Here is a 27,888-nt window from a genome sequence, read left to right on the forward strand (position 1 = left end):
TTTCACTTCGAGAACTTCAGTTATAAGTTTTCATCAAGCCGTATTGGCAAACGTGGCAAGCTGGTGTTAATTTCCTTAAATAGGACACATAAACACTGTCAGGGTCGTCAACGCAAAGGCCATACGAGTTACTCATGTGCCGTCCAAGGATCAATGTGAAATCCTCTAGTTAACCATTTCTTATTGCCAGTTCGATCAGCATGCATAGTAAGTCGGGCGTCGCATAAATATGGGAAGTCTAGGCCTATGTACAAATGAATAGAGTCCTGAAATTGTGCGAAGTGTACTTCTACTTATCCCACATGTTTTCCATTTCGTCCCATCATGTAGTGTGCTTCAAATCCACACATATTTCGCTTGTTCCAGCCACAACCGAAACAGACTTTAGATAATGTATGAAATGGACAAACAAAATTGACGGGTGACACTGAGAACCCTGTTAATATTGCGAGTTGAATTATACAACGTACTGTGTATTCTTGTGCAAAGCTAACTTCATTATAACATTCTCAAGATGGTGTTGTTACTACGAGACGCGCTCGAAAATTCAAGTTCAAAGTTCTGGGTTTTGTGTTTGATTCTTTTGGTTTGTACTACATGTACCCTTTCACAGACTACCAAAACTCCGACAGAAACGTTTTCAATACCTCCTTCAGATGCCACAACCAGAGTAAAGACATCAACAGTCGCCCCAACAGATCCACCACAAACTACATTGCGAATAACAACACAATCAACCACAACAGAAAGTACTCAACTGGAATTAAATACAGGTAACGTACACTGGCAACGTACTGAAAGGTATGTGGACCAAATACTGTGATGTAGACGTATTAGGTTGTATGCATTGGGTGTTGGGTATTTCTCGGGACCAGTTCTGCGATGTCATGAACAGTTTCATCAAACAGCCTAGCAAGTAATCTAGAGAAATACATACGCCTACGGTGATATAAATAACACAATGTAGACCATATGCGGAACATTCCAGGCCTCATCTAGTGTGGAAAAAGAAAAGAAAGAATTTCAATAAACTATGGAGACCAGACTACAAAAATTCAGGATAATTATAGGCTGATCATTTGCCAGTAAAAACAGCCAGTTCTCATTATTTTCCCTGCCATTATGCATTAAGAAGATAAGCATGTGATTAGTGGATTAATAATCGGCAGTAAAAAAATCTGCATGATTTCTGTGTACCAAACATAAGTCTCATTGAGCACTCTAGCTTCGACCAATATTATTCAAAGTACTCGCCATTTGGCAAGTTTCACTAAACATTCTTGCTGAAACACACAATTCACTCGCCACTATTTCGCTATGTTTAGGTCTCCATAGTTGTAGTACAAAACTACCACATCAATACTTTCTATAAACTAAGCTGACGCAGATACACGGCGCTACGTAATACACATTGGTAAACTATATTTTGTGCAGTATGAAACTTAAACTTCTTCCACCTAAGGAAAGTGATCAAAAAAATGTCACAATTTCATTAATGAACAGCTAGGCCTATTTAGTATCCAGCAATTTAAGAAAACATTGGCAAAAATACAAAGGTGGCTTGGCTTCTGTAACATTAGGTCTCCTGTAGTACTACTATGAGGCATAAACTACAGTAGCTATACAGGTAGGTGTGAGTCAATCTACAGTATACAGCACCTCAATGCAACTTTGAGCCACTACTCAATTAGCAACTATGTACATTTATTTTTTTTTTCTTGTTTTTTTTTATGTTTTTGCGACCAAAAATACCTGCCCTTTTTCTCAGATGGCCGCTGTGCTCTTTTTGAGATCAAAAGTATATTTTATGTCAGCGATATTAAATGGCACATGGCGGCAGCCGGACAGGGAGTCAGGACCAGAAATAAACAGGGGCTACGGGCTATTCACCCTCGCAAGTGCTAAAAAAAATTGCGAGGGCAAAAAAGAAAAGAGAGTTTATACTGTAAGAAAATCACCCTTGTAATATCAGGTGTCTGGGTAAAATTAATTGTGACATGCTTTTGCTTTAGCTAGGGTTTGCAGATGCAGCACGAATCGCGCAAACAGTTTTCACAATCTCGCATACAATTTGAAGCAGTGGGGGAGGGTCGCACACAATCAACTGGAACTTTCCGTGCAGTAACTGGCAAATCACTGCCTCCACTAAGCAATTTAAGAACCAGCGACAATAACCTAAAATTCCCACAAATCTCCAACCACATGGTAGCCTAACTTCACACTAAGTCAACATGGAAATCTAACCTACTGTAGCCATCTGTTAATTTGCTCAAGTTGTGTCGCAAATAAAAGTAAAAATATCCATGAAAAGCTGCAATCTTTGACCACATGTTAGCCTAAAAACCACACTAAGTCAATGGGAAATGTAGCCTAACCATCGGTTTGCAAAAAAAAAACCAAAAACAATACTTTGAATAGCTTTGTTTACATACTTTCCTTGCTGCTATCGTCGTCGCATGGTACCTGAACACCACACGCTGTCAACAAGAAAATAGAGCATAAGCATCTCTTTATTCGCTGAAATTGTGACGTAGTTAGTTTGAACTAAAAAATCCATGAAACACTGCAATCGTCGACCACATGTTAGCCTAACAACCCCACTAAGTCAATGGGAAATGTAGCCTAACCATCAGTTTGCAAAGAAAAAACTGCGTAGCTTTGTTTACAACTTTCAATTTGCTGGAAATCGGCAGTTGTTTGGAAGGTACAGTATGTGGTATCTCTTAAAGAGGGAATGTTGTATTTTACGTACACCAATGCTGTGGCGATGGATTGAAGGTTTTAACTTTGATTACTTTTCAGCGTTATAATGGTTTCGTATTTGGTGGTTAGTGATTTTATCCACACACGAAAAAATACATGGTTTAAGGAAAGGGCACCTGTAGTGGCAGTAAACCTGTGTTTTCTATTTCAGTTGATGTGTTATAGGTTTTTTGTCATATATTCGGTGGCTTGATGTTATTAGCAAAACGATCGCAAATTTTGGTGATTAAACTTTTAATGAATTTGCTATACGGTCACAGCACTAGGAAGAGAGTAATTGTGCTTACGTTATCCTGTTGAATGCTTATAACCATTTCCGTAAACAGCATATTAAGAAAAGAGCCCCCCTAAACCTTAAAAAAGGCCTCGTAAATACATTAAGAGGAGCGTTTTTAACTTTTCATTTTCCAAAATAGCCCCCCAAAGCCAAATCTTAATTCCTACCCTGCAGGGATTGCTTCTTGTGTAGAGTGAAAATTTGAAACCTCTTAGCCAAAAAATCATGTCAGCAATGACAATCTTGTCTCAAAACTCAAAAAGTCAAAACTCAAAAATTAAAGTTTGTATATTTGCTTATTATGACTAGTAGCAGGTAGTAAAGGATTTTACACAGTTAATTCCCATTGAGATTGGTCATCGACAGAAATCAGTTTACAACGTACTGCTTACCTGTATATATCATAATGTGAGATTTTTGTAACGATAGTCTTGCTGATATTGTGGTTTGACTGGTCCAAGAGCCTTCTTGCCCAAATGTCGATTGTAGTTCATTTTCTATTGACCAAAGCTTAACTTTAACTCGCTAATGGAGAGTTGGCGACCGTTATTGTGGAGACCTGGTAGCACTTAATATCGACAAATATTAATTGGGCTGCTTTCATAAGTCTGGACAGTAACTGATATGTGTTATAATTTAATCTTTGCCAGTACATTTTTAAGCAAATGCATTATTATCTCATCTCCCCACATGACATGTAATGTATTTAAGAAGTAGTATTGTACTTCAACCCACATCAGAAATGTGAGGAAGTGTGTGCATGAGTGTGCTTGGGTGCTCATGCATGTGTGCGTTTGTGTGTGTGTGAGTGAACAATAAAGAGTCGCTAACTCCTCCTAGACTGTAACTCTGATCAAGTTCAAACTAGGTAGCTAGGTGCCTGACCATGAACACTTATGTCTGCATGATTGATGACTTCATAGGTCTTTAGAAGGTTAGAGGTAAAAAAAACTAAAAATTTATTTTTAACCATTTTCTGCTTGTCAACATGCTGGAACTAATGCTGGAAAAAGTCATTAAGCCACACGATATGGAGGAGATGAGATCTGTAACTCTATGGATTGCCCTCTTGTTAGCATTGTGGCTTAAATTGTGCAGTTCTAGCCAAGACCTGGAGCTTCACCTTAAATGCTTCCACATTCCTAGTATTCCTGTGAACAAACTGATTGGCCAACCTGCCGGATGGTCTAACATTGTCACCCCCCCTCCCCATCTCCGGCATTTAGTCCCCAGGGCTATGGTCACTTCAGATTTTGTCACAAATATAAATACTATAATACTGAACCACTTTGCTTGCCACAGGTCATTAGAAGTTTCCTGACGTCCACAGTGCATGCAACAACTGATACAATATACAATAAAGTTTGCAATCTCTTCTTTAATTTTAATTTTTGGTAGCTATTGAAACATAGTCATGTACCTTTTTCCTTATGACTGTTCTGGTAACTTTCAATAATAATGTAAATGTTTTTCTGTTTGTTTTTGCTTTTTTCCATTCCAGATTTAGGACCGTGTATCTGCGATCTTACCGCCAATGGATGTGATGTCAACTGCTGCTGTGATGAAGATTGTACAGATGAAGATAGGGCAACCTTTAGTGAATGTCTTGATCAGAAATTTATGTATGTATACTATCTTGTATCAAAATGTTGGCCTAACCATCTTTGAGGCTTCACTTGAAGTTTAAGCTGTAGGACAATAAAATAAAATCAAAATATGTAAACCTAAAAAAAAATAGAAGTATGTAAACCTTATTGATGGCATGAATAGTTTGTCATTATTTAAAAAAAAAATTAACTTAAACTATTTATAAAATCATGTAAGATAAGATTTAAGACAAGACTAATGCCTTGCTTTAAACACCAAATTTGCTTGAACTATGTGAATTGTACAGGTACAAATAGTGCTATGTTTGTTCTTCACCTCAAGATGAAGAATCCATGAACTATATTTTGATGTATTCAAAATGTCTTCATTTTTCTTTTCTTTTTGGCATTTCAGAGTTGATGACTTGCTATGTCTGCAGAATTCGGTTGTTTTTAGGAACAACTCACCTGACTATGTGCAAGTGGCCGATCCGTCCCTCTTCTGTGTCAGACGAGATAACTGTAAGATATCTTACAACTTCACGACGTATCTTTAATAAAGTATCATGTCATATTTTCATTTTTGTCCCAGGAGTAGTTATTGAGGCCCAGAGATCCCATACCAAATTTCAGTTGTAGCCGAATAGATTAATTATTTATCCTTCCCTGGTTGAGGACATTATCGAGAGTCGCATTCACTTGAGTGGAAGCCTGACGCCGCTGTAACCTGAATACAAAATGGTATCTGATGGCTGTTTAGTTTGAATAAGTTGTTCCTTACAATTATTTACAGGTCTGATCTTGTTGAAGGTCTTCATAGTTAAAGAATGAATCATCTCAAGTTTGCTTTATTGAAAGCATGTTCAACAATGCACAATGCCATTTCTGTGTGTCACTCAACGGTTGGTTTTAGTTTGTAACACAGAATGGCTGTCCATGTTACAGAAGGTGTCTCCCAAAAGAAGTAGAGATTACACTTTGAATATATTATGAGTAGAGGCCCATACCGTACAGTACATTTGCTTGGGTCTAAATGTCCACAGGATTTTAACCTGGCTTTTACCTTGTGTAGAAGATGTAAATAGAGTAAAAAATAAAGTAAAGTTAATTATTGCATGGAGATCATAGTGTTACAGTAGTACAACAGGGGTGTGTGTTAAACTCTAAAAGTGTTGCATGGATCTGTACTGACTTGTACAGCTCTGTAATTAATGGTGTTTATATCGCTAGGTCTGATTCTAGATTGAATAAACATAATCCTGTGTTAGAAGATCTGCTAGCTAGTCTTTCCTCTATATATGGAGTGAAGCCTCACAATTGATTTATGTGTGTCAAAGCTCTTATGGTTTAATCACTTCTGTTTTACTGCTTTGTATTCATATGTATTAGTCTCCACTGTCTGTGAAATTCCACTGTTAATTGTTGTTGTCATATAGTGTACATGTTACTTGTTATCCTTTTAGTGTGACAGTACTTTATAGAGTATATATGCTACTTGTTATCCTTTTAGTGTGATAGTATTATATAGAGCACATGTTTCCTTGTTATCCTTTAAGTGTACTACTACATATAGAGTACATGTTACTTGATATCCTTTTCAGATGTTGAGAGGAATTATTACGTCATTCCTGACTCTGTATCATCTCTGGATGACTTTGATGTCCTGAGTTCTAAGTATGGATCATTCTCCTATGAAGTGCCATCTGAAACCAATAGCTCTTATGAATATGCAGACTATTATAAAGTAAGTCATCAATATTCATGAAGATAACCAGTTCAGCCAGCCAGTATGGACAGTTGTGTTTGTAATATGCTAATACTGCTCTACACTGTCCGCTCATATCATGTTTTGAAGCACTCCTACTGACAGTATGAACAGTTCCTAACCTGTTTTTATGTTAATGCTTAAATACCTCTGTATACTGTCCTCACAAACTATGCTTCAAAGCACTCCTACTGACAGTATGAACAGTTCCTAATCTTTATCTGATTCTGATGCTTATACCTCTGTATACTGTCTTCGGAAACTATGCTTCAAAGCACTCCTACTGACAGTATGAACAGTTCCTATAACCTCTATCCAGGAGAAACAAGATATTCATACTGTCAGTGAAAAGGTTTTCAAGCATGACGTTTAAGTACAGATTATCAAAAATGTTCCCAAATTGAATGATTTAGCTCTCCTTGAGGGGATCAAGTATTATAATTTAGAGTGATGTTGCTTTATCTTTGCGGTATAATTTCTCAATTGTCAATGATTGTCAATGAATTTGTCAGTTAACTACATGGCAGTGAGTTCATATTTGGCAGTACTGTATGTAACAATAGTATAACGTGCATTGCCAATGGAATTCCCTTGATATGCATAGAGAAATACTGTACATATGAAGCAGGTTATAAGCAGTAGTAAAGAGGTGTGATTGCTTGCCAAGTCATTCTCAGGTATGAATTATCTATGATAGAATTAATGGTACATAGTGATTGGTTGTCGAGACACTCTCATGTAGGCATTACCTACAATATCATAGAATTAATTGTACATAATAGTGATTGGTTGCCGAGTCATTCTCAGGTATGCATTACCTATGATAGAATTAATGGTACATAGTGATTGGTTGCCGAGTCATTCTCAGGTATGCATTGCCTATGATAGAATTAATGGTACATAATAGTGATTGGTTGCCGAGTCATTCTCAGGTATCCATTACCTATGATAGAATTAATGGTACATAGTGATTGGTTGCCGAGTCATTCTCAGGTATGCATTACCTATGATAGAATTAATGGTACATAATAGTGATTGGTGGCCGAGTCATTCTCAGGTATGCATTGCCTATGATAGAATTAATTGTACATAATAGTAATTGGTTGCCGAGTCATTTTCAGACCTGTATGCATTAACTATGATAGAATCAATCATACTTAGTGCTTGGTTGCCAAGACACCCTCATGTATGCATTACCTACAGTATCATAGAATTAATTGTACATAATTGTGATTGGTTGCGGAGTCATTCTCAGGTATCCATTATCTATGATAGAGTCAATCAATACATAATAGTGATTGGTTGCCCAGTTGTTCTTAGGTGTGCATTACCCTAGATCATAAATGTTAATGATACATAATAGTGATCGGTTGCCGAGTCATTCTCAGGTATCCATTACCTATGATAGAGTCAGTCAATACATAATAGTTATTGGTTGCCGAGTCAGTGTTTGTCAAGTGTGCATTGCCTATGAGTTGATTGAATAGCAATATAGTACAGTAACTACACTGCCAACATTTACAATACTCATAAAATGCACCAATTTGTGCATTTTGATGTTAATTATAACCTGATAAGAAAGAAGAATGTGCAGTCTACTGTTTCTGTATAACATTAGCAGTATATTCTAGTAATTCAATAATTTAGTTTTGACTTTGACATATATAATGATATCTTTATTTATTTTTATATTTTTTTAAATTTTGTTATTGTAGTCTGGAGATCCGATCTATACAGTGTATGAGACCCTATCTCTGGGATTACTTGGCTTGCCTACAGCTCTCCTCAGTAAAGAATGCACAGATACCAACCCAGCAGGTAAACTAGAACTGAACTCTGAAAGACACCATTAGCATTTGTTACTTTAGATCCCAGGCATCATGAACAAAACTGTCATCTTAAAGGCATTGAAGACTCGCCCCAAACTGTGTGCATCCATCTGAAAAAGTAAACTTTCCGTTGCTTGCAAGTGATGTTTTGTTCATGTCGCTACAAAAGGCAGACAGTACAGTAATGAAACATGATACCTTGTTATCTTTAGCTGGAACTGAGATGCCCATCGCTGCATGGTTTGTATACTGTGCTGTGGGTATTGACCGCAGCTGTATGTACTGACTGTACACTAGCGTCTAATTACCGTTGGTAGCAAGCTGTGTGTGTGTATTTTCTGGGATTGATGGTGGTGTCTAACACTTCTGTTACACCACATTCGAAACTAGGTCAGATTACCGGCATTAGATGTTTCTTTTTGCGTGAGTCCTAAGACCCTTTAATAAGAATTTGTTTTTTCAAAGACATTCATAGTTATAATGTACTAAATCCCAACACGATTTTGGCTCATGACATCATAACTACTGTATATCTCTTGTCGATGAACTAAGATATTCTATACGGTCATTTGAATTGTGTTTGACTCTTCCTCCAGTATTTTAGGGAAAAAAAGAAAGTTTGACAAATATGCTAATGAGCTTGCTTTGTATCAAAGTGCATTTATTTATTTATTTTTGGTACTTTTTTTTATTTCTGATTTTTATCAGCCTATTTGCATGATCAGACCTCATCTTGTGTTAGAAGTATCAGTGATCTCCCTGCGGAGTGTGAGAGCCTCCCGTCTCTGTCAGCGAGAACCTACACTGAAGGATTCAAAGTGATATCGGTAAGTAACCAGCATCAGTCACAACATCATAGGAACAGAAGCAATCAATAGCCATAGTAGTGTAGTACATTGTCTAACTGTATAGCTTGATGTCTATGAATCCATGGCATTGAGATTGAGTACACTATCAGTAGTACCTCAACACTAGGTAGCTGTTTTTACCATTCTCACAGACACAACTAAATACATCATACATCTCTGTCATATGTAAGTATATCTAACAGGAGTGAGCGACTCATTGTTGATAAGCATTTGAGGGTTGGAGATCTACGTTGTCGATTGTGAACACTATCAGTAGTACCTCAACACTAGGTAGCTGTTGTTACCATTCTCACAGACACAACTAAATACATCATATCTCTGTCATATGTAGGTATATCTAACAGGAGTGAGCTACTCATTGTTGATAAGCATTTGAGGATTGGAGAACTACATTGTCGATTGTGAACACTATCAGTAGTACCTCAACACTAGGTAGCTGTTGTTACCATTCTCACAGACACAACTGAATACATCATATCTCTGTCATATGTAGGTATATCTAACAGGAATGAGCTACTCATTGTTGATAAGCATTTGAGGATTGGAGAACTACATTGTCGATTGTGAACACTATCAGTAGTACCTCAATACTAGGTAGCTGTTGTTACCATTCTCACAGACACAACTGAATACATCATATCTCTGTCATATGTACGTATATCTAACAGGAGTGAGCTACTCATTATTGATAAGCATATGAGGATTGGAGAACTACATTGTCGATTGTGAACACTATCAGTAGTACCTCAACACTAGGTAGCTGTTGTTACCATTCTCACAGACACAAATAAAAATACATCATATCTGTGTCATATGTAGGTATATCTAACAGGAGTGAGCGACTCAGTGTTGATAAGCATATGAGGATTGGAGAACTACATGGTCGATTGTGAACACTATCAGTAGTACCTCAACACTAGGTAGCTGTTGTTACCATTCTCACAGACACAACTAAATACATCATATCTCTGACATACGTAGGTATATCTAACAGGAGTGAGCTACTCATTATTGATAAGCATATGAGGATTGGAGAACTACATGGTCGATTGTGAACACTATCAGTAGTACCTCAACACTAGGTAGCTGTTGTTACCATTCTCACAGACACAATTATCATATCTGTGTCATATGTAGGTATATCTAACAGGAGTGAGCGACTCATTATTGATAAGCATATGAAGATTGGAGAACTACATTGTCGATTGTGAACACTATCAGTAGTACCTCAACACTAGGTAGCTGTTGTTACCATTCTCACAGACACAATTATCATATCTCTGTCATATGTAGGTATATCTAACAGGAGTGAGCGACTCATTATTGATAAGCATATGAAGATTGGAGAACTACATTGTCGATTGTGAACACTATCAGTAGTACCTCAACACTAGGTAGCTGTTGTTACCATTCTCACAGACACAATTATCATATCTCTGTCATATGTAGGTATATCTAACAGGAGTGAGCGACTCATTATTGATAAGCATATGAAGATTGGAGAACTACATTGTCGATTGTGAACACTATCAGTAGTACCTCAACACTAGGTAGCTGTTGTTACCATTCTCACAGACACAATTATCATATCTCTGTCATATGTAGGTATATCTAACAGGAGTGAGCGACTCATTATTGATAAGCATATGAAGATTACTACATTGTCGATTGTGTACACTATCAGTAGTACCTCAACACTAGGTAGCTGTTGTTACCATTCTCACAGCCACAATTATCATATCTCTGTCATATGTAGGTATATCTAACAGAAGTGAGTGACTATTCATTGATAAGCATATGAGGATTGGTGAACTACATGGTCGATTGTGAACACTATCAGTAGTACCTCAACACTAGGTAGCTGTTGTTACCATTCTCACAGACACAACTTAATACATCATACATCTCTGTCATATGTAGGTATATCTAACAGGAGTGAGCTACTCAGTGTTGATAAGCATATGAGGATTGGAGAACTACATTGTCGATTGTGAACACTATCAGTAGTACCTCAACACTAGGTAGCTGTTGTTACCATTCTCACAGACACAATTATCATATCTCTGTCATATGTAGGTATATCTAACAGGAGTGAGCGACTCATTATTGATAAGCATATGAAGATTGGAGAACTACATTGTCGATTGTGAACACTATCAGTAGTACCTCAACACTAGGTAGCTGTTGTTACCATTCTCACAGACACAATTATCATATCTCTGTCATATGTAGGTATATCTAACAGGAGTGAGCTACTCATTGTTGATAAGCATTTGAGGATTGGAGAACTACATTGTCGATTGTGAACACTATCAGTAGTACCTCAACACTAGGTAGCTGTTGTTACCATTCTCACAGACACAACTGAATACATCATATCTCTGTCATATGTAGGTATATCTAACAGGAGTGAGCTACTCATTGTTGATAAGCATTTGAGGATTGGAGAACTACATTGTCGATTGTGAACACTATCAGTAGTACCTCAACACTAGGTAGCTGTTGTTACCATTCTCACAGACACAACTGAATACATCATATCTCTGTCATATGTACGTATATCTAACAGGAGTGAGCTACTCATTATTGATAAGCATATGAGGATTGGAGAACTACATTGTCGATTGTGAACACTATCAGTAGTACCTCAACACTAGGTAGCTGTTGTTACCATTCTCACAGACACAAATAAAAATACATCATATCTGTGTCATATGTAGGTATATCTAACAGGAGTGAGCGACTCAGTGTTGATAAGCATATGAGGATTGGAGAACTACATGGTCGATTGTGAACACTATCAGTAGTACCTCAACACTAGGTAGCTGTTGTTACCATTCTCACAGACACAACTAAATACATCATATCTCTGACATACGTAGGTATATCTAACAGGAGTGAGCTACTCATTATTGATAAGCATATGAGGATTGGAGAACTACATGGTCGATTGTGAACACTATCAGTAGTACCTCAACACTAGGTAGCTGTTGTTACCATTCTCACAGACACAATTATCATATCTCTGTCATATGTAGGTATATCTAACAGGAGTGAGCGACTCATTATTGATAAGCATATGAAGATTGGAGAACTACATTGTCGATTGTGAACACTATCAGTAGTACCTCAACACTAGGTAGCTGTTGTTACCATTCTCACAGACACAATTATCATATCTCTGTCATATGTAGGTATATCTAACAGGAGTGAGCTACTCATTATTGATAAGCATATGAGGATTGGAGAACTACATGGTCGATTGTGAACACTATCAGTAGTACCTCAACACTAGGTAGCTGTTGTTACCATTCTCACAGACACAATTATCATATCTCTGTCATATGTAGGTATATCTAACAGGAGTGAGCGACTCATTATTGATAAGCATATGAAGATTGGAGAACTACATTGTCGATTGTGAACACTATCAGTAGTACCTCAACACTAGGTAGCTGTTGTTACCATTCTCACAGACACAATTATCATATCTCTGTCATATGTAGGTATATCTAACAGGAGTGAGCGACTCATTATTGATAAGCATATGAAGATTGGAGAACTACATTGTCGATTGTGAACACTATCAGTAGTACCTCAACACTAGGTAGCTGTTGTTACCATTCTCACAGACACAATTATCATATCTCTGTCATATGTAGGTATATCTAACAGGAGTGAGCGACTCATTATTGATAAGCATATGAAGATTACTACATTGTCGATTGTGTACACTATCAGTAGTACCTCAACACTAGGTAGCTGTTGTTACCATTCTCACAGCCACAATTATCATATCTCTGTCATATGTAGGTATATCTAACAGAAGTGAGTGACTATTCATTGATAAGCATATGAGGATTGGTGAACTACATGGTCGATTGTGAACACTATCAGTAGTACCTCAACACTAGGTAGCTGTTGTTACCATTCTCACAGACACAACATAATACATCATACATCTCTGTCATATGTAGGTATATCTAACAGGAGTGAGCTACTCAGTGTTGATAAGCATATGAGGATTGGAGAACTACATTGTCGATTGTGAACACTATCAGTAGTACCTCAACACTAGGTAGCTGTTGTTACCATTCTCACAGACACAATTATCATATCTCTGTCATATGTAGGTATATCTAACAGGAGTGAGCGACTCATTATTGATAAGCATATGAAGATTGGAGAACTACATTGTCGATTGTGAACACTATCAGTAGTACCTCAACACTAGGTAGCTGTTGTTACCATTCTCACAGACACAATTATCATATCTCTGTCATATGTAGGTATATCTAACAGGAGTGAGCTACTCATTGTTGATAAGCATTTGAGGATTGGAGAACTACATTGTCGATTGTGAACACTATCAGTAGTACCTCAACACTAGGTAGCTGTTGTTACCATTCTCACAGACACAACTGAATACATCATATCTCTGTCATATGTAGGTATATCTAACAGGAATGAGCTACTCATTGTTGATAAGCATTTGAGGATTGGAGAACTACATTGTCGATTGTGAACACTATCAGTAGTACCTCAACACTAGGTAGCTGTTGTTACCATTCTCACAGACACAACTGAATACATCATATCTCTGTCATATGTACGTATATCTAACAGGAGTGAGCTACTCATTATTGATAAGCATATGAGGATTGGAGAACTACATTGTCGATTGTGAACACTATCAGTAGTACCTCAACACTAGGTAGCTGTTGTTACCATTCTCACAGACACAAATAAAAATACATCATATCTGTGTCATATGTAGGTATATCTAACAGGAGTGAGCGACTCAGTGTTGATAAGCATATGAGGATTGGAGAACTACATGGTCGATTGTGAACACTATCAGTAGTACCTCAACACTAGGTAGCTGTTGTTACCATTCTCACAGACACAACTAAATACATCATATCTCTGACATACGTAGGTATATCTAACAGGAGTGAGCTACTCATTATTGATAAGCATATGAGGATTGGAGAACTACATGGTCGATTGTGAACACTATCAGTAGTACCTCAACACTAGGTAGCTGTTGTTACCATTCTCACAGACACAATTATCATATCTGTGTCATATGTAGGTATATCTAACAGGAGTGAGCGACTCATTATTGATAAGCATATGAAGATTGGAGAACTACATTGTCGATTGTGAACACTATCAGTAGTACCTCAACACTAGGTAGCTGTTGTTACCATTCTCACAGACACAATTATCATATCTCTGTCATATGTAGGTATATCTAACAGGAGTGAGCGACTCATTATTGATAAGCATATGAAGATTGGAGAACTACATTGTCGATTGTGAACACTATCAGTAGTACCTCAACACTAGGTAGCTGTTGTTACCATTCTCACAGACACAATTATCATATCTCTGTCATATGTAGGTATATCTAACAGGAGTGAGCGACTCATTATTGATAAGCATATGAAGATTGGAGAACTACATTGTCGATTGTGAACACTATCAGTAGTACCTCAACACTAGGTAGCTGTTGTTACCATTCTCACAGACACAATTATCATATCTCTGTCATATGTATATCTAACAGGAGTGAGCGACTCATTATTGATAAGCATATGAAGATTACTACATTGTCGATTGTGTACACTATCAGTAGTACCTCAACACTAGGTAGCTGTTGTTACCATTCTCACAGCCACAATTTTCATATCTCTGTCATATGTAGGTATATCTAACAGAAGTGAGTGACTATTCATTGATAAGCATATGAGGATTGGTGAACTACATTGTCGATTGTGAACACTATCAGTAGTACCTCAACACTAGGTAGCTGTTGTTACCATTCTCACAGACACAACTTAATACATCATACATCTCTGTCATATGTAGGTATATCTAACAGGAGTGAGCTACTCAGTGTTGATAAGCATATGAGGATTGGAGAACTACATTGTCGATTGTGAACACTATCAGTAGTACCTCAACACTAGGTAGCTGTTGTTACCATTCTCACAGACACAATTATCATATCTCTGTCATATGTAGGTATATCTAACAGGAGTGAGCGACTCATTATTGATAAGCATATGAAGATTGGAGAACTACATTGTCGATTGTGAACACTATCAGTAGTACCTCAACACTAGGTAGCTGTTGTTACCATTCTCACAGACACAATTATCATATCTCTGTCATATGTAGGTATATCTAACAGGAGTGAGCTACTCATTGTTGATAAGCATTTGAGGATTGGAGAACTACATTGTCGATTGTGAACACTATCAGTAGTACCTCAACACTAGGTAGCTGTTGTTACCATTCTCACAGACACAACTGAATACATCATATCTCTGTCATATGTAGGTATATCTAACAGGAGTGAGCTACTCATTGTTGATAAGCATTTGAGGATTGGAGAACTACATTGTCGATTGTGAACACTATCAGTAGTACTGTACCTCAACACTAGGTAGCTGTTGTTACCATTCTCACAGACACAACTGAATACATCATATCTCTGTCATATGTACGTATATCTAACAGGAGTGAGCTACTCATTATTGATAAGCATATGAGGATTGGAGAACTACATTGTCGATTGTGAACACTATCAGTAGTACCTCAACACTAGGTAGCTGTTGTTACCATTCTCACAGACACAAATAAAAATACATCATATCTGTGTCATATGTAGGTATATCTAACAGGAGTGAGCGACTCATGATTGATAAGCATTTGAAGATTGGAGAACTACATTGTCTTATCACAGCATTCTACCTATTCGGTGCTGGTCCTATTAGAGTGTGAATTAATAACTTGCTAAATTAATCGTTAATATTCAACATGCAGACTTTTGAAGTGGTACTGTTTAACAAAGATAATATGTATCATTATATAATATAAATATATTAATAAAATAAAGATCAACACACCAGACAAATTCCACTTGACGACTGGTTTCGTCTCTTTGGGACTCAGGCGAAGGTGGGGATCGAACCCCGGTCACAGACCAAAGTTTGTAACACTCGACCACAATGATTCTACTTGTGTGCACCCCTGGTGCTTTGAATCTGACAATTTACACAGCATTACCACTTTTTTATAGGCAAGCCAAGCCGTAAATAAGAAATGTATGTGTACAATTATAACACTTGGGTAATACGCCCTCATTGACAGTTATACAAAGCCATTCACACACCAGTAGAATCACTGTGGTCGAGTGGTACGGACTTCGGTCTGTGTCACAAAGGTCTGGGGTAGGATTCCTACCTTGACCTGATGAGTCCCAAATGGACAAAACCGGTCGTGAAGTGGAGTTTTTCTGGTGTGTTGATCTTTATTAATTTAATATATATGTCTTACAACCTGCTGCACATACCACATTCACTTGCTACACAAGTTCTCATTCAGGAGTAATAAAAAACCACTGTAATAAAACATACTACTACACTGTTAAATTACATATTGCTACTTATCAGACCTGACTGTAATTGTGGGTGATGTACCTTAGGTAACTGCTTTTGTCCAGAATATTATAATCATATACCATCAGGTAGGAAGCTGTGTCTTAGCTGTTACCAGGTGATCTATGTATTTGTTAGCAAGTAAAAACATAACTCTCTTGTCATCTTTCGTAGACACCAAAATTTCTTCAAGAGAATCCACCTCCTGAACCAAGACTTGTGAATGTAACAACTGCAGTCCCTGCAAGTACAGCAACACCGACCCCAACACCTGAAGCAACACCGTCAAACACCACAAGTAACACCACCAGCAACACCACCACTGTAGTAGGCATTAGCACCGTCATTCCCACCAGCTTCATTCCTAGTGAAGATTCTCTTTACTATGAACACCCTGAACTGGTTACTGTTGATGTCTTACAACCGCTTTGTCGTGGCAGCCTTGGTGTCGACATCAACTGTGACTTCACTGTTGGGTCGATTCCATTTCCATCTTACAACGTCTCAACTCAAACATGTGAGAATGTTGTTCTTGAGGTAAGTCAACATGTCTTCTAAGTGACTGATTGTTATATGCTGGTGTAATTACTCATCTCAAACATGTGAGAATGTTGTTCTTGAGGTAAGCCAACATGTCTTCTAAGTGACTGATTGTTATCTGCTGCTGTAATTACTCATCTCAAACATGTGAGAATGTTGTTCTTGAGGTAAGTTAACATGTCTTCTAAGTGACTGATTGTTTTCTGCTGCTGTAATTACTCATCTCAAACATGTGAGAATGTTGTTCTTGAGGTGAGCCAACATGTCTTCTAAGTGACTGATTGTTATCTGCTGCTGTAATTACTCATCTCAGACATTTGAGAATGTTGTTCTTGAGGTAAGTCAACATGTCTTCTAAGTGACTGATTGTTATCTGCTGCTGTTATGACTCATCTCAAACATGTGAGAATGTTGATCTTGAGATAAGCCAACATGTCTTCTAAGTGACTGATTGTTATCTGCTGCTGTAATAACTCATCTCAAACATGTGAGAATGTTGTTCTTGAGGTAAGTCAACATGTCTTCTAAGTGACTGATTGTTATCTGCTGCTGTTATTACTCATCTCAAACATGTGAGAATGTTGTTCTTGAGGTAAGCCAACATGTCTTCTTCTAAGTGACTGATTGTTATCTGCAGCTGTAATTACTCATCTCAAACATGTGAGAATGTTGTTCTTGAGGTAAGCCAACATGTCTTCTAAGTGACTGATTGTTATCTGCTGCTGTAATTACTCATCTCAAACATGTGAGAATGTTGTTCTTGAGGTAAGCCAACATGTCTTCTAAGTGACTGATTGTTATCTGCTGCTGTAATTATTCATCTCAAACATTTGAGAATGTTGTTCTTGAGGTAAGCCAACATGTCTTCTAAGTGACTGATTGTTATCTGCTGCTGTAATTATTCATCTCAAACATTTGAGAATGTTGTTCTTGAGGTAAGCCAACATGTCTTCTAAGTGACTGATTGTTATCTGTTGCGGTATTTACTCATCTCAGACATGTGAGAATGTTGTTCTTGAGGTAAGCCAACATGTCTTCTAAGTGATGTTATCTGATGCTGTAATTATGTACCAACCTCATGATTTCATTCACTGACATTTCTCTCCAAGTGACTTTCATCATTTGTTCCACATATTGTTTTTTTCAGGTGGCATATGTACTTACCCACAATGCAACAGATGGCATTATGGCTGCCTCAGTTCAAGTTATTCTTGGTAGCATAGAAGCAAATCATCTCCCTTTACTGCAGACCTTTCAGGCATCTTTTGAAAAGGTAATGTGTCTTTGCTCCACTGTGTCACATAAGTGAAGCAACTACCACATAATTAACTTTATTAACTGGCTATGGTAGAGCTCATTAATCATAGGAATCAGGTTCTATCCTGTTTATTAATATTTTAGGCTAAAAGGTTCTCTAATTTGTGGCTACAAATAACTATGTGTAAAACGGCTGAATTTTGTAGACAGTTGTTGACTTCATCAAACTAAATGATAATGTAACATTGCTTCAATGGTAATGTTCTTCTGTGATCGGACGGCCATTCAGTGATTCTACCAGCCATGCACAAGCTCCATACTATTTAAATTAAGATCATTTAGAGTAGTAATACTTATTAATTCATTCACTTAGCTGCCACAGTGTGGTCAGCCTTTTGTTACTGAGAAACTCTGCCATATCAAGTAATAGTCATTTTTAAAGTCAAACGAGGACTTTAAACGTTTTTTCCTGTATAACCCTATTATTTGACTAGAGACGAGAAAACTCTTTAAAGTACTTAATGAACTTATCATTGGAAAGAGTCAAGTAACTAGTTTACCTGATTTTACTGATGCTTATCAACTTGCCTGTGATTTTGGTGAATTCTTTATCAATATGGTTGACATGATACGTAATGAAATTGACATAATGCATAGTAGGGCTGAAATGTATTCTCATGTTGGATGCCATTCCTAGCAGTAATCCAACTTATTCAATTTTTGTGCCTTTGTCTGAGGATGATGTCAGGGGCATCATTATGTCTAGCTCAACTGCCTCTTTTCCTCTTTGACCCCATTCCCAATTCATTTCTAAAGGGTTGTTTATAGATCTTGTGGTCCCTGTTATTACTAAGATTGTTTATCTTTCTCTTTTGACCTGTGAGTTCCCTTTGCCCTGGAAGTGTGCCATTTATCCACTCTCAGTCAAAGAAGTCTGGGCTTGATACTTGTTCTGCAAGTTAGTTTGGTGTTATTGGGCAGGTTGCATCTTGGTTCTGTTCAAATCTATCTAATCGTACACAACGTATTTCGGTCAAAGGCTTGTTTAACATGCTATTTTGGTCTACAATGTGGAGTTCCACAGGTGTGTTGTCTAGGTCCAGTATTATTTGTTCTTTATGCCAGCAAGGTATTTGATGTTCTGTCTTCTCATCTTAACCAGGCACACACCTATCCTGATGACACACAATTGTATTAATTCTTTCAAACCTGACAATTATATTTCTTAATTAGAGTTCACTAGTGCTTCTGCAAAGTTGCATTTCTGATGCTCGAAGTTGGATAGTTAGGAGGAAACTTAAGATAAATGACCCAAGGACTGAGTGTTTACTAATTGGATCTAAGAAAATGCTCTTCAATATGTGTATTGATTCTATGGTAGTTGGTGATGCTTCTATTTAAGCTGTCACAGAAGTTTGCAATCTTGGAGTACTGTATGTATGGTTTGATGAAAACTTAGTTAGATTTCAACATTAGTAAAATATGCAGTAAGTCTTTTGGCCAGCTTTCCAAAATAAGACAAGTTAGGAAGATGCTCTCTGTGGATGCCTGTAAGATTCTTGTACTGTACAGGCTTTAAGAAGATCCTCTCTGTGGATGCCTGTCAGATTCTTGTACTGTACAGGCTTTAAGAAGATCCTCTCTGTGGATGCCTGTAAGACTGTTGTACAGGCTTTTGTAACTTGTAACCTTTATTAGTGTAATGCTTTGTTGCCCAGGCTTCCAAAGTGTCTTATGACTAGATTACAAAGGGTTCAAAATGGTGCAGCTAAACTAGTTATTCTTAATTCTAAATATTGTCATATTTCTGCAGGCTTAATGAATCTTCACTGGGTATCTGTTGTGTAAAGAATATGTTTAAAAGTTATTCTCCTAGTTAGTAAGGCACTCCATGACGTAGCTCCGGATTACTTCCTTGCTTGTTACAAGGGAAGACGTAAACCACAAACTTTGTTCCAATTCTGGTAACGTTCTTGTAGTCCCTTGTTAATCGGACCACGTTTGGTGAGCGGGCTTTGCTGTTGCTGTTCCTTGTTTGTGGAATTTTCTTCCTACTAATCTCTAAATGTTCACCTTGTTTGGCCATTTTAAATGTAAACTTAAAAACTTATCTTTCTAAGCAAGCTTTTATTGTCTAATCTGTTCCGCTTCTTCTTTCTTTCTTTTTATGTATCTTTCAAACACTCACAGATTGTTATGAAGGAATAACTTCAGTTTCCTTTATTATTATGATTTTTTTTCATATTTTTGTTGTTTATCATGTAGACTGACCAGGCTGAGGAAACCTTTCAAAGGAGTGGTAGCCCTGGTTATGTTATCGGGGCACCGTTGATGGCTGGCACCAGGATTGAATTGGAAGAAGGCACCAAGTATCCTTTTTTAACATTCATCAGATGATGTATGTATCTCTGTCAGGCTATAAAGGTCTGCTGAACCTATCACAAGACAACACCAATCTACCTCTGCTGTGTAACTTTGAATTAAAGCTTCTTCTCTACAGGCATGAGCTTTTTCCGCGAATTTGCAGAATATTCGTGATTTCTTTTCTACCTCGGAGACAAAAACTATTATCCTAACACACTGTTGCATACTCAAACTGGAGCCTATATTGCAATTTTTGCAAGTTCCGTGATTTTTTGTTTTAACCCCAGGCTCATCCCCGTCTCTGCCTGTCCGTCTTTGTGATCTTTATGTAGTGTTAACATACAATTCAACTGAAATTAAGATCATTGTTTATGTATTGTTTGATACCAGTAAAACTCTGCTACATGATAGAACTATAAGATGGTGTTACACCCAGCAAGAGAGAGCATCTGTTAGATCAAAGCATTCTTCATGTGAAAACAACTCTAAGATGGAAGCATTGCCCAGGTCAAAGTTATCCCTACAGTGAAAAGCATTCCATACTCTGTTGGCTAACTGATCTGACACTCTGTACAATATTTAATAGGATTTCAAAGAATGTCAGAAAGTTAAAAATGGCACCGTTTTGGCGTTTTTGTGATGTTTTCATTTTCCTTAAGAGCTGTTCCACCAGGTTGGCTATTGCTCTCCGAGATGATCGCAGTAATTGGTTGACGGTGGTGAAGAGTACTGTAGATGGAACGTGTCTAACTGATGCCGATTCAAGGATTCCGATTACATTTGGGGAAGATATCAGGACTGGATGTTTTATCAGGTAGCAAGAAAATCTTGTCATTCATTCATTGACATACTGCTCCTTCTTGGATATACATCATAGCCATGTGCCTATCAATCACTATTCTTTGAACCCACATTAAGCTGTGCTGTGTTTGTGCAATGTTTTTGTTTTAGGGGGTGGTATCCCTTTTTCCCTTCTATGAGCATGCAAATTCTTTTGATGAGATTATTTGTTTATTAATTCTCTATTTAGAAATTTCCTTTCTTTGTTCTTTGCTGGTAGCAAAGGAACCTATGATGCAGTCAGGTTGACATGTGTGGGTGTGTGTGTGTGTGTATGTGACACTTGCTTGGGTCCGTGATAACTCAACAATGGAGTGATGGATATTTGTCATATGCAGATGTTTTATAATGAGAAGGTGTGCCCTATTGTTTGTGGCACTGACCTTATGAATATTAATGACATGGGATCGAACGTAAAAATATTTATATCGCAATGCATCCTTAAGTCGGATTGTAGCCAAACATGGCATACAGTTTTTGGTTAATAGCTGGTACATGTAGGCCTAATTTGTTTGGGACCATCTGAGCCCAAATCCAAAATAAAACTTAGGTTATTTCACCTTATATGCAGTTTGGGATACATTCTTTAGGCTCTAATTTGTTGGGCCTAATATGTTTGGGATGGTTTGGGACCATTTAGGCCCATTTTTGGGGGGTTCAATTTTTTATGGCAAAAATTTTTTCAGCCCTTGGGCCAAATATTTTTGGGAGCATTGAGGCTAAAACTTTTATCGGGCCTAATTATTTGGGGAGGAGCCAAAAGTTTAAAATTGCAATATCTATACAACCTTAAATCAGACTTGGAATACAGTTGTTGGTTAATACCTGATACATGAAGGCATAAATATTATGATATTGGGTGATGACATACAACACATTCATATTCCACTAAGCAAGGAACCATATAGTGCCCACTGGGCTCTTCTTCTTCAAAAGAGATACACAACGTTAGATGCTACAAATCATACAATAGTCTTCTTCTTATATGATTGTACAGAATATCTTTGGACTCTGTCTCAGAGGTGTGTGAGTTAATCCAGGAGCAGATACTGAATGCTCTCAAGGGTTCCCTCCCTGATGCCTACTATGTGGCCATGTTTGGTGACTCCTCTGTGGATGTCGTTGGTGACTGGGTACCTATTCTACAAGAGAACACAGGAGGTGTACCTTCGGTAGGACATTATCAATCTTTAATTTAGCCAGAGACATCGCGAGTATGTGATGATATGTCCATCCTGATAGGGTATGTGGTTTAGATGTTTATACCACTGCTATGGTGTTTAATTGATACCTCTGCTATGGTGGAGTGGATAAAACCATTGGTAATAGAAGTAATGAAACCTGGTATCTTGGAGGTTGTGGGTTTGATTTCTGGCCGGCCAATGTAAGGTGGAGTTTACCATCCAGGAGAAATGCATGATTTTCCAGCTGAAATGGTCTTCCAAATTGAAAGTGAAAAGAAATCTTAAATGAGCTAAAACTGTGTTTCTTTGGGTAATTATTTGATATAATGTAGCCTTACGGTGAGGCATCCAGTCTAAACTGTGTTAGATGATTGAAAGATTTGTAAAATAAAGACTTACTTTGGTAATTTAAGGAATGTTTTGTTACTTTTCAGAGTCCGTCTAAGGGTACATGCAGTAATATGGTGACTGGCTTACACATTGAAGTTATCTATGCTAATGTAGGATCGCTGCAGAATCCACAGCCTAAGATACTTGGAGTCAAATATAACTATGCAGATGGCAAAATATTGAAATATCAGGTGAGGAAAGAACTTTTTAATAATAATAAGAATAGAAAACATATATCTTTAAAACAAAATTTATAGTTCTTGTTATTTGTATCATAGTTTGTCTCATGTCATTCATACCATGTCATTGCAGTGCTGCACTATCACATGATCAATGTTACCCAATCAGAGTCAAGTATTTTATTGCCGTTTGTGTTAAAAGGACTGTTACTTTTCATACAATGTATGTTCATGTTTATTGTTTCTAGTTGAGCAATAGCTTATGAACACATCCTCTTAATAACGTAACATTGAAATAAAACCAGTGCACTCTTAATTGTTACGAAGTATGACGTATTCGTAATTGTATGCCAAGCACTCTTACAACAAATGTTTTAACGTTTATAACAACTGTTTCTTCTCTGCAGTACCACAACTGTAAATGCTCTCAGATATTAGTTTATTTCTTTGTATATAGGATGACTATAGGCTCAAACTAATATTGATCTGTTGTAAACCGTTAAAGGTATTGAAGACTCGCCCTAACCACGTGCTGCGCTCTGAAAAAGTTAACTTTCCATTGCTTGCAAGTGAATTTTTTTTTCTTGTCGCTACAAAATGCAGACAGTAATGAAATGTGATACCTTGTTATCTTTAGCTGGACCCGAGATGTCCATCGCTGTATCGTTTGTTCACTGTGCTGTGGGTATTGACCACAGCTATATGTACTGACTGTACACCGACGGTAGCAAGCTGTGTGTGTATTTTCTGGGATTGATGGTGGTGTCTAACACTTCTATTACACCATTCAAAACTTATGTCAGATTACCGGCATTAGAAGTTTCTTTTTGCGCGAGTCTTCACACCCTTTAAAAGACACTGATATCAGTCAGGGTTGTTTTCTATACAACATTTATATTTTGAGGAATGGCTCTTTAAACATACGATGGACATCAGTTAAAGTGACATTCATGGTGTCCTGTGGCAAAAAGAATCAAATATGACTTATCATTGTACTGTGGAGATATTGAGTAATTACATAACAATTTCATTCAATATTAATTTGTCTACTAATCCCCTTACATCTATCTCTTTGTGTTCACCATGCTCATTAACCTGTCTGTGTTCATGTGTTCATGTGTACTGTACATGTTTTGTCCCTTCTGTTACTGTTACTTGTCATTTAGCATCTGAAGAAGATCCTGCTAGGATCGAAAGGTCAGGCCAACTTACTTTTACTCATTCTCCTACACAGGCTCTCTAGTGGATAAGCAGTTTGCTAACAGTTTTATTTTATTTTTATTTGTTGGTAGTTAGCAGTAGAAGTTATTTCGTCATTATTACCTCATAATTATTTATGGAATGACAGTTGCAGCAGCTTGTCTGTTTTCTCTCATACTCATGTTTAAAAAGTATATATGTAGAGAAAACAAGCTGACCTAATTTTTTTTTTTTTTTTGGGGGGGGGCTGATTTTGCCTTGCAAACTGCTCACACATTTGTATAGTATAGGACTGGGTGCATACTAGATGTTATTGTGTTAGGCTAGACAGACATTGACATATCTCAATGTGTACAGCTAGAGTGTGCTTTTATTTATAAGTACCTCTTTCCTGCTTTCTCAGTGTCTAGGGTCATACTGTCAAGAAGATTCAGGAAGCTTGATTCAGAAGTTTGAGATCACTAGCTCGGTGACTTTTATTGATGCATCCCGCCAACCAGAAGCAGTCATAGCAGAGAGGCCAACCTGGGAATCAAAGCTACCCAACGATTTCTTGTACCCGTTCACTGGAACCTTCTCGTCAACGGCCAGAACAGTTCCAAACTTGATCTCGTTATTGTTTCTGTTGAGTGTTATAAGTTGTGTGGTGAACTCTGTGACGTAGAATTATAACGGTCACTGAAATGAAGAGATTACTTCTGCAACTGTGAAGAGATGATGAATCTTGGATCCAAGTGATAGAATCTGGTCAAGTGAGTACAGCATAAACTAACAACCACCTGTTAATGGAGAAATCAAGCTGGTGTGCAATGTAGAAAGTAACACTTTATTATTATCAAAAAACAAATCAGTGAGCTGTTCTTCTTGTCGTGTCTTACAACAAATAAGATATTAGGTATGATAAATATGGGTATGTGATTAAATGTCATACTTTCCATTGAGGACATGCAACCTAATGGTCATGGAGGTATCTTTCATGAGGTCATAAATTGACTAAGTAATATTGTCAATACTTGTATTGAACAATATTAAAAAACTCATTCATAAAGGAGATATTGGTTGGGGCAGCTAAACAGCTTCTCAATAAATCCTGCTGCATGTAAACGCTGTGACTGAACTAGCTTCATCCCATAGAGACACTGTATCTAGGTATGGTTGTCAAAACACACATCACTGGAGCTCTGTTGTTGATTAGGGTTTCCAACAAGCACAAGCTCCCAGAATAACATGGCCTTTAATTGGAACTTCCTTCATAAGTGATTTAGGTAGATTATATAAGACGGGTTTACTTTAACGGGTGAATGACGATGATGACTCATTTACAGGTTCCTAGCATGGCTCAGGCTGTGTACTACATATTATACCTCACTGGTTTCTTAATGGGAAGGTATGGTTAATTAATGAGGAAGAGTTATAACGTAACTACATTGTAATTGGGAACCTGCGCAATTGTTTTGACCTTGATGTGGTGGAGGTTTTCAAATGTTTTGGATTGATTTGTTTCTGTCAGGTTTAGCTATGGCCTGTGTTAAATGTTGATATATGAGCATCATTCCTTGTATTGTTATTATTATTATAATTATTACATTAAGCCTAATGTAGGTATCAACTGGTGTATAATTTTCTTTATGAAAAAATAATTTACAAATTTCATTATTTGAAATGACTGTATTTTAGCTGACAGACCTAGATTGTAAAGTCCTTTGGGAGGAATTTCCAACAATGTTTTGGAGTTTTAAATACATTTAGTTCTCTAAAGTGACCATTCTAGAGAAATGTTACTTGTGCGTGTGTATTATTAGAGTTTACAGGTCATTGTTGGGTTTCGTTTTTGGTTTTTATCACTATGTTTTACTTTTCTTTTAAAGCTACTGTATTCAGCCCTTCTGTGAACTCCTTTTCTTAAAGATGTATTGTTGGGAGTTTTTAATTTATTTAGTTGATTTATTCAACAGTCTTGCAAGCTGAATTATATCTAATTATCACATTCTGTGCCAACAGAACAAGTAATGATACATAAAATGTCAGCAATTACAGGTGTTCTCTCATCCAGATAAAAATGGCTTGACAGGTGTTTCCTATGCACATCTGGTGTAATGTTTCACTTTATAGCATGAGAATTTAGATTTTAACATGTACTTATTTAATAAAGAAGTTGTTGGCAAACTGTATTTTAATGCTAACATTCTAAGAAGAACAGTAGGTGTTTTATTTTTAGATAAAGTGCAAAATTTCCCACTGGAAACTTAACTTCCATCATCTTTGTTGAATGAATGATACAAACATCATTGAGTGACTAATAATGGGGACTTGCACTTCTCTTTGCAATATTTAGTTTGTTTTAGTGTAATATCCTCATCTTTGTAATATCATCTGCATAGCCAACATATCAGACATACTTTATAAATAGCATTCATGTAGGCTATGTAAACATAGCCAAATTCTTTGTTAATATCCTCAATTTGTAAGATATACTGTATGACAGTCATGATACAGTAGTTACCATGGATACATAGTGGCACTGGTTTTTTATGTAACCTAGCCAATAAATTTGATACTTGACAGTTATGATCTGAGTGTCGCATGGCTACCCACCTAGTCATAATCTTAACTGAACAAAGGGCTCTATCTTCTTTCATATATGACAGCCATGGTGTGTCAGTTTTTAATCATAGCCACCAATAGCAATACTAGAACACCTCGATCTGTGTGCAGCATAGCCACAACCATTGATAGCTATAGCTATCCATATATGGTGAGCCAGTTTTTAATAATAGCTACCAATAGCAATACTAGAACACCTCGATCTGTGTGCAGCATAGCCACAATCATTGACAGCCATGGTTTGTCAGTTTTTAATCATAGCAACTGTTTTTGATACAAGAAAGCCTTGATCTGTGTAACATAGCAACCACCTTGTATACATAAACTATTTGATCTGCATTTACCTTAGCAACCACCTTGTATACATAAAACCCTTGTTCTGTATGTATCATAACCAACATCTCTGGTACACAATGGCCAACTGTAAATTTGTATAACACATATATAGCCAACATCTCTGACCTTTACACAATGACCTACTGCAGATTTGGACAAAACATAGCAGATATAGCCATTGGTACATGATGGTATTAATCTGCAAGTAACATAGACATCATCCTTGAAACATGGTAGACTACATATGGTAGAGCATATATGTTACATAACCATGTTTGATATGTTAGCCATCCATACTGTGCTACATTGACATATGATATGCTTGATAGATGTGATCTGCAATAATTCCCAACCCCACCCCCCAACCCCCCTCCCCTTCATCAACCACACTATATACAGTACAATGCATGTCACCTTTGATATGTTTTCTTCATATAGTCCCTACCAATGATCTTTC

At 37.2% G+C, this 27,888-nt stretch overlaps 1 protein-coding gene across 1 annotated transcript; it reads left to right on the forward strand.

Moving 5' to 3' along the window:
* Positions 1–487: 487 nt before the first annotated feature.
* On the forward strand, positions 488–27,852 carry LOC139982648 (tectonic-1-like). The gene is made up of 13 exons (XM_071995657.1): positions 488–773; positions 4,542–4,662; positions 5,042–5,148; positions 6,228–6,370; positions 8,107–8,209; positions 8,929–9,047; positions 16,712–17,074; positions 18,225–18,350; positions 20,600–20,703; positions 21,372–21,512; positions 22,536–22,710; positions 23,157–23,303; positions 24,895–27,852. Exons 1-13 carry the CDS (start codon positions 515–517, stop codon positions 25,153–25,155), a joined length of 2,169 nt encoding a protein of 722 aa, XP_071851758.1. The 5' UTR covers positions 488–514; the 3' UTR covers positions 25,156–27,852.
* Positions 27,853–27,888: the final 36 nt, after the last annotated feature.

The sequence above is a fragment of the Apostichopus japonicus genome, chromosome 16, assembly GCF_037975245.1.
Source record: "Apostichopus japonicus isolate 1M-3 chromosome 16, ASM3797524v1, whole genome shotgun sequence".
In the NCBI taxonomy this organism is placed as follows: domain Eukaryota; kingdom Metazoa; phylum Echinodermata; class Holothuroidea; order Aspidochirotida; family Stichopodidae; genus Apostichopus; species Apostichopus japonicus.